General features: G+C 40.6%; 2 protein-coding genes across 2 annotated transcripts in view; both read right to left on the bottom strand.

Annotated features, from left to right (window-relative positions):
• The window catches only part of LOC106522313 (calcipressin-3), a 32,577-nt gene extending 30,559 nt beyond the window's left edge, over positions 1-2,018 (bottom strand). The window contains exon 1 of the mRNA XM_014015292.1: positions 1,932-2,018. Coding sequence (XP_013870746.1) covers positions 1,932-2,018 — 87 coding nt within the window. The remainder of the gene's footprint in view (positions 1-1,931) is intronic.
• A 659-nt stretch (positions 2,019-2,677) lies between these two features.
• Positions 2,678-9,160, bottom strand: part of LOC106522324 (calcipressin-3) — a 29,434-nt gene continuing 22,951 nt past the window's right edge. The window contains exon 3 of the mRNA XM_014015308.1: positions 2,678-4,030. Coding sequence (XP_013870762.1) covers positions 4,016-4,030 — 15 coding nt within the window. The 3' untranslated portion in view covers positions 2,678-4,015. The remainder of the gene's footprint in view (positions 4,031-9,160) is intronic.

Raw genomic sequence — 9,160 nt, forward strand, 5'->3', positions numbered from 1 at the left:
GCTTTAATCCCCCCCACCCCCCGAGGTCTCCATGGCCAACTGTGTGCCAGAATCCAGGATTAGTAGTGTTCTTTGCACTATTCGAAAGTCATCCTCTCTGTCTGCTCTTTTTTTTTTTTTTTTTGGCTGAGTCTCAAAGAGCTGGACTAAAAGTTGAACAGGAAGTTAGAAAAGACAATAGACTCTAGCTTGCCCTTTATTTTGTATTTTAAAAGGTACTCATAAAGGATATAATGTAACAAAATCTAGACATTTTTTCTCTCATATTGATGGTCATGTCACATTGAATTAAAACTAAAATTGTAAACAAACTTTGTGACTTTGTTTACCAACGGACAAAGTCGAAGCGACAAAAAAAAAAAAGGTCAGCATTGGTGACATGAGAAGGCCCGTTTGGGGAAGTCTGCCCGTTTTGATGTATCGGCATGTTTTTGTGCTCAGAGTTGTTGAGTAAATGCAGGTGAAAGTGTTTTGTTTATACTGAGTGCGTACCCGCATTTCAGAGCTGCTTCTCAGCATATCTGGAAAAGTGAGTAAAGGCTTTCAAACTGCACCATTTGTTATCCATCATCTTTTACCCACTTTTCTTTTCAGATTGCGGAGGTCACTGGTGCCCTGCGAGGGGCAGGGACGGGGGGGGGGGACACCCCGGACATTTCACAAGTCCACCACAGGGACACAGAGACAAACGAGACAAGCAACCGGTCAAGCTCTCGCTCAGTTTACAGTGACCTATTATCCTAACAGGCATATTTTTGGACGGTGGGAGGAAAACCAGAGTAGCCGGAGAAGACGGATGCGTGGAGAGAACATGAAATCTCTACCCAGAAAAGTCCCCGGCTGGGATTCGATCCGGCAACCTTCGTGCTGAAAACACTGAGCCACCATTTGATTTATTTCAAGATACTKGTTTATTTTAATTATTGATTTATTTTAATGTTTGATTTCATAGTTTTGCGCKAAAACAGGGTGTCAGACTTTTTCACCTTGGATGTTCTGCAGGGSTCGGTAAGGCTGTAATGAGAGTTTGGGAGCAGCAGCTGCCTGGCTCAATGTGTGTGTGTGCATGTGTGTGTGTGTGTGTGCGCGCGTCACACACAGTGGTCAGCTCTCATTGTTCCTGTGCTCATACGTGCAAGGATATTTTCACACACCAAACAACAAAGCTCATGCAGGTCATGCGGTTCCAAACACAAGAGGCAATTGTGTTGAATTAGTGGGGTGATGGTGGGCTGTGGGGGGTCAGGATTTAACCTCTGGGACTGAGTGGGACCATCACCACAGCAGGAGCACAGCAGTAATTCACAGTAAAGTTCAGTGTATTGTACGCAGCTGTGCCTCATAACCAGCCAGTGATGACTCACACACATTTCAATTCTTCCCTACTTCATGACTGACAGATGACGTATGAAATATCAGATTGCTCCATAAATCAATATAACACTCAGGCTTGGGGGGGTCGTTTGGGGTCAGTCAAATGCTGACTTTACATCCTGTTAACTAAACAGTTTTTAGAACAAGCAGATGTCATTAATCTTGAGCACCTGCAATGCTGATAATGTGTGAAGGCAGAAACGTGAAGGGAGGAGGTTTTAGGCTGTTTTTCCCCCCTCCCTCCTTCTGCATGTGCCTTGCATGAACAATTCAGCCCATCACATCTACAATCAGCACGCGCATCCTCTCCATATCACATTAAAATWAACCCAAAAGCTCACGATATGAACCACGCATCCTTTATTTTCACGCCATCCCACTGTTTCTGATCCATTCATGGTGAATGAGCGTGCGTCCTGCAGAGCTGCGGCTCCCATTGATAAAACAGAAGAAAAAAAATTCCTGCATTCGACGTCACCAAGACATGCACGCGCCTCAGCAGCAGCAGCAGCCCGTCCTGCTGCACAGCTGCACGGCCACAAGGACGAGCCTCATACCTGCATCTTGTCAGACGTGAACACCTCGGTGTCGACCTCGCAGGCGATGATGGTCACCATCTCCAGTTTCATATTTATGGATGGCATTCCCTTGGGTGGTGAGGAGGGGGGGAAAGCGAAATAAAGTACAAAATTTTTAAAAAAGAAAAGAAAAAGAAACAAAAAGCTAAAAATGTCTCTTGTTTATTTTTCGGAGGTCGCAGCGATCAAATCTCCTCCCGGGAAGTCGAGGTTACACGTCCACCGCTGAGGCGCTTATCTGAGTGATGCTGCAGCAGCAGYACACTCTCCCTGCCTCCCTTCCCTCCTCCTCTTTAAGCCACGCCCCTKCTGGCTCTACATTGACGTCATCCTCACGTTCGTCTTGTTTTACGCCACTACACMGTGACTGGCGAGCCGTGCAGGGCGCACTGCAGAACCTACCGTCCGGTTTATTCCGCTTTTTCTTCTTCTTCTTCTTTTCTTCTCTTTGCTGTATTTTATGTTACTGGAGGAAAGAATGGGTCAGAACTAGTTTTAGGGAAAAAACTGCATTAACACCAGCCTCACATGGTTCTGACAAAAACAGTTACCTCTGAATGATCCTTAATTTTTTAAAGCCAATATTTGTGGATAAGACACATTAAATAATGGATTTTCTCGCCTTTCTACTAAACTACAATCAATGAAGAATAGCTCATAAAAATAGTAGTTTTTGTCTCAAAATAGTCGACTGACATCATTAAAAAGGAAAATTGTACACAATATTTTCATTTAAAATCACTTTCTTTTATTTGATGCAYCAACTAATTTCAAATATGTACAATCAATCAATAAAACTGATCCTTTATTTTCTAAAAAAAAAACATTGAAATCACATCAAGACTTTTACAACTAGTCCAACTATGAGTGTAAAATAAATTGTGCACTGCCTCATGCAATAGGGCACAGTTTAAGGTTTACAATAGGTCATTCTATCTGTTGTAAAAAGAAAAATAGGGCTTTGTWTGTAGACATCATGTAACTTTGGACAGGACAGAGCTAATAAAAACAAATCATATGTCAGGTTAAAGAGAATAAACTGTGCTGCTGCAGGAGATTTAAAAAAAGTCCTCTTTTATCACCAGTCTGAAGAAAAAACTGTTAATACATTTTTATTTATGAGTTACTTCTGCAGTTTCAAAAGCTAGTTCAGTTTTAATTATGGAGGCATTTTTAACATATCTTTGGACAGAGACATACTTTGATCGAATTTCCACACTTAAGGACATATAATTAAAAAAAATGACAGGTTTGGCATGTTGCATACAACTTATTTAACATGTTTTAACTTTCTTACCGTTCCAAATACTCTTGTCTGTTTTCCTAACAAAAACAGACAAGTTAAAATGTGAATATTAATGAATTATATAAAAAAAACTCACATTTAGGGTTATTTATGGGGAGTTTGATACYTTCAGCATCACTCAACTTGTTTGTTTAATAAAACAAGAGTAAAATTCTAAATCCATTTGATTAACATGCATAAAAAGACTGTGTATGCTGTTCTTGTGACCATCACTTGAGTACCTGCACCAAAAAAGAAAAATAATCACAAAATAAATGATGATAAAATATGCTGTAATTAAAGTGTGACGCCAGCTCTGTTTAAGGGTTGAGCTTTAAGGGCAGGCAGATAAATAGAAGAAACTTGGGTGCAAGATGAGCACTTCTTGCTAAAGATTTAACGTTCTCAAACTCTCAGTGAAGAAAATACTTCAGCTCTTTCCTCATCATCATTATCTTCATCTAAATTTCCACTGCAGCTGAGGACCAATCAGTGCAAAAAAAAAAAATAAACCCTCCCACAGGCTTTATGCTGTTGCATAACGAACCATGTCTTCTCTCCATCACTCAGATCATCTCTTTCATTTCATAATAATAATAACTGCTCGACCAGTCGAGACAGCTAAGTCTCCATAAGCCATTAATATTGAGGCTCTAAGCAGTCGGGGCTATTTATGTCTGTGTGTGTCAGGTCATTGTCCACGCCGAGCAGACGGAAAACATGAGAAAGATATGTGCGAGTGAGCGCGACATTCCTGCAGCAGACAGAAGTCAGTCACTCAGTCAGGAAAAATCTGCATGGAAACACACACAGCACAGTCACATGCTTCATCTGGCGGCTTTTATTTCTTCAACAGTTAAGAGAAAATGTACACAGAAAAAAAGATGTTACATGACAGTTTGGGGTATTATTTACAAATCACCTCCTCGGCTCATTAATCTCATGCACCAAAGCGCAGCGTTTTTAAATAAAAACTTTGTCTGTTAGGTTTAGCTTAAACGTACCATTATTTATTTACGTTGACAATTTCTTTCATTTACAAAAGGTTTGGGTCATTAGAAGATCACAAAAATTCARTCACATCATGAAAACAAAAAGAGTCGAGCAGATGCTTGCTGGTGTGTGCTCGTCCTCTGAGTCATCCTGCCCTGTACTTTACCTGAAATGTAAATCTGGATTTCTTTAATATGGCGCAGCACAACACAGTGCAACCTGTTCAGCAGAGAATTCATTCCAGTTTACAACTTTACAGGAAATAAAGGAATCTGAGATCTTTATCAAATTAAAAACCCATAGCATCCCTGGAAAAAACACATTGTTTGCCATTTTTATAGTAAAATGTATGTGTTGGGGATGACTTTTAGCTACCACATCAGAGTTTAGCTCAGTATCAGTCAGTTTGAATGAATTACAGGATGATTCAATTCAGGGGCTGCAGCCCACGCAGGGCATGCTTGTCAGTCGTTTCTGTTGCRGTCCCAAATCGACAAAACCACAAAAACGTAGCCTGCATCTGAGCATTCTACATGACCATCGATATTCCAGGATTAGATTGGATTAGAGATTAGAGAGACCTTTATTGRCATCGTACAGAGAGCACAATGAAATTCCAGTTCAGAACACCCATTCAGAAGAAGACAGAACATGACAAACATGGGAGAACAGGTGCCCTGGGTCATGCAGCCACAGACCCTGCACAGAGCAAGGATCATCTTCATGAAGACATCACGAGGAGGCGCTACCCTTAACAGAAAAACTAAAAACCACACAAGGGAAGATGAGGGAAAAAACATCCATTGCGCCGTCAGCAAATTAAACAGAAAAACAGCCGGCCGAGTTTGGAGATTTATCCCAGACCGAAGAATTTGTTTTTAAATGTAAGTTTAGCACCTTAGCTGATGAAAATTTGCTGCAATGAGATGTTAAATAAAATGCAATTACAACAGATCCTGGAGCAAACCCAAATTATTAATGTTTTATTTATTTACTTGCAATGTTTTTTTTAAATAATACAAACTTTTGTGAAGTCATGAGGGAATCCATTTTGGTGCTTTGGGATCGCAGTTCGGCTTTTTGAAAATGAGGTGGTCCTACTGGTTTCATCAGATTGTGTCTCCAGCTCTCACTGGAGCTGTTTGCATCCGAGTGCGAAGCYAGCGGGCTGAGGATCAGTGCGTCCAAATCTGAAACCATGATCTTGAGTTGGAAAAAGGTAGAGTGTTTTCTTTGGGTCGGGGAGGAGGTCCTGCCCCAAGCGGAGGAGTTTAAGTAACTCAGTGTCTTGTTCATGAATGTTGGAAAAATGTAGAGATGGATAGGCGGATTGGTGCTGTGTCTGCAGTGATGCAGGCACAGATCTGTCGTGGTGAAGCGAGAGCTGAGCCAGAAGGCAAAGCTCCACGTTTCCTACCCTTGTCTATGTTCACGAGCTCTGGGTAGTGACTGAAAMAACAAGACCCTGGATACAAGCGGCTGAAATGAGTTTCCTCTGCAGGGCCTCTCACTTACAGAGAACCTCAATCCTCCAGGAGGGACTCAGTCGCTGCTCCTCCACACTGATAGGAGCCAGTTGAGGTGGCTCGGGCATCTGGTTGGGATGCATCCCTGCTGAGGTGTTCTGGGCACGGCCCAGCAGAAGAAGACCTAGAGGAAGACCCAGGACACGTGGGACTGTTTCTGAACTGGCCTGGGAACACCCTGGGATTCCACCAGAGGAGCTGGTCCAAGTGGAGGTGGAAGTCTGGGCCTCTCTGCTTAGGCTGCTGCCCCCGCGACTCGACCCCAAATAAGTGGAAGAAAACGGATGAATGGATGAATTTTGTGAAACTATACTGTGAAAAAACAAAGAAGGTGTGTGATATAAAACATATGGTAACAGGGCAGTGTGAGGTCATGCAAACATTTATCATCTGAAGATTAGACTGTCTCAATTCAGACATTTTATGCAGCCTATAATGGTAGTAGACAGCCCACAGGTTCCACAACACTTGATTTGAGACACAGGGAGAGTTGTTTTTGTTGCACCTAATGTGGCAGCCATCTTGAATTGATTTGACTTCAAATATAATCCAATGTGTTCACCTAACATCTGACTGGTTCATGACACATTTTTTCTGACAGACAAACTGAGTTTTTTTTACAATGTAGCACTCAGAGTATGTGTTGCGGGGATGACTCTCAGCTACCACCACATCCAAGTCCAGCTCAATACCATTAAAAGTTGTTCATAGGATATTCTGCTAAAAGACAAAGAAATAAACAAAAATTAAATAAGAAAACTTGATTTTTTTCCAAATAGTATGAAAAATGAACACAAACGAACACATGTGCCATGACAGAATTAAAGTCCAGTCCTGTTTATTTATGTACTGTACTTGGCCCTGCACCAGTACTTTACTGACTTTAATGCTGATGCATTCCTCTGATCCCTTCTGCCGCACCTGATAAAGTAAAATGGATCACCCTGCATGATGAAGCACTTTTCTTTTTCTTCTTTGYCCTCATTCTGCACACTCTGCTCCTCCTCCTCCTCATTCTCAATTCTCTTCTCCTCATTCACAATTCTCTTTGGCGAATCTCAGCTGGCACACCTCAAACCAGACTCTCTGCACAGCTGGAGAACGCAAGACTGCCTTAGAAGGCTTCAACTGTACTCCTATTACATCATTATGAAACATTATTTTTACTGTACATAAGAAATCATGTTTTATAATGGCTGGTCCAATTTAAATACAGATACTGTTGAGCATTTAAAAGGATTAATACCCATTTATGTGTGCAGTAAATAAGCAGCTACAGCTCTGAATTGAGCAACACAGCAAGTCTGCCTCTGCCCAAAAGATATAAAATATGTCTAACAGCACTCCTAAAGTGCATTTCCAAAAATAAAACTGTTCCCTCAAGTATAATCCATTTGCTTAAGCTGTACCGAACCCTCGAGTGCAGCAATAAACCAAAGAGCATAAAATCTACTATTGGTACAGAAATATATCAAGCAGAGAAAATGTGTTTGATCTGAAAGAGTTTGTGATTTTTAACCTAACTTTGATTATTTTTGCTTTGGTTTTCAGCCATTTTATCTTACTTAACTAGTTATTTTATCTTCCTTTTTTATCTTATTTTATTCTCTTTTGTTCCTGCTCTACTGAGCCACAAAACCCAGTGTTTCTTTTTTTTTTTTTTTTTTTTTGTGAAGTTCGAACGACAATACACCTGAAATCTGACTTTCAAATCTGAGCTCTGCAGGAGCAGGAGGGAGGAAATCAGGGCAGTGGATCATCATCACAGTGTGCTGATTTATGCACCATCATAACACAAACACATACATATTCATGCACCCACGTGCCGCGCAGATAGGGACGCATTATACAACACAGCGTTTCACCCAAAAATAGAGACAAAGAGAAGACAAATCAAAGTAAAAAATAAAAAAATAAAACTTCAGAGGCACTCTGCAGGAACGCAGACCGGCTGCAGCTGGATTGTTCCCATGATTTGCACACAACTGCATCTAAACACAAACAAGCCGGCTCCGTCCGTTTGCTGCCAACTCCTCGTTACAACCGGCTACCTCATTTGGCCCAGCCGAACCGAGCCGCGGTGCCAGCGCCAATGCAGCTGCTGTAATCTAGGCCAAGCTATTTATAAAGCAAGCAGCCAAGTGAAGGCACAGGAAGCCAGGGGGAGACAGAGGGATGAGAGGATAAAAGAACGTCTACAGGGCAGTGAGACAGATCTGCAGAGTGGAGGTGAGAAGGGGCGGGGCTGAARGGATGGGTCTGCAGCACGGGTACAGGAAGAATAAAAGTTGATAAAACACTGAAAGAGACTAAAACTAGAAGTCGGGTTGGCTCTGTGTTTACTTTCTTCAGCTGCAGAGACAAACATGAGCAGCATGAATTATGACAACTCTTTTAACCTTCAGACATGTTTTTCTGGTGGTTTGTAAGCCTGAAACGTGAGGCAGGAAATACAGTTGTTGGGTTGTAAAGCCTTTTTTCCCCCCCTGACCTGTGCAGACACCTCCCACTTTTCAGCTCTCGCCAGAGCTCCAGTTAATTAAAAAGGTTACATCAGGTAATTACAGGCAACGATTCAGCTACACGAGGATCAAAAGGAAAACCTCWCACAGCTTATTTTACTCATGTGAAGAAGAATCAAATCTATATGTTTTGTCTTCAGAGCAGAAAAATCTCAAAACAAGTTATTAAAATTCCCATCACACGACATGGACAAAATCTGCACAATATTGAKGTATTAGCAAAGAGTCGTTCACTAAAAGCGGTGTAAATGTCAAAGCTAAAAACACTCACTAGAGACTGGTTTAATATAAGAATGTTCAAATTTAATCAGTGAATTATAAAGTCCCTTTAACTGTTACTTTCTTTTGTCTAATTGATCAAACCCAGACAAATATACACTGCTGCGACATTTTTTAATAAAATCACCCAAGAAAATTATTTTGTTTAATTGAGTTCACCATTATTTCAGAAAATCCATCGCATCATATATTTTAGAGTACATATTAGCCTAATACCAGCATTTTTTACAATTACTCATATTCATACTAAATGCCCCGATACCCAAAATCGATACCAGTACCAGTATGGATACTGGTATTCTGTTATCAATACCCAATTAAATGTGTCACAGTTTACATCTCAAATGAAAAGTTTGTTGATTTATGTTAAAAAAAAACCTATACAAGTAAAAAGAGAATGTTATGTTATATACTGTATTCTTAATATTTTGCAACAATATATTGGTATTGGCGCGTACAAAAACAAGTACTTGTACTCATTTGAGAAAAAACAGTATTGGGACACCCCTTGTACATATCATATTATATATAATCTATCAAAAATATCAAATATCACATGCAGCTGTAATATACATATCATAAATTGTATAGTATATATATAAT

This window comes from Austrofundulus limnaeus, unplaced genomic scaffold, assembly GCF_001266775.1.
Source record: "Austrofundulus limnaeus strain Quisiro unplaced genomic scaffold, Austrofundulus_limnaeus-1.0 Scaffold2, whole genome shotgun sequence".
In the NCBI taxonomy this organism is placed as follows: domain Eukaryota; kingdom Metazoa; phylum Chordata; class Actinopteri; order Cyprinodontiformes; family Rivulidae; genus Austrofundulus; species Austrofundulus limnaeus.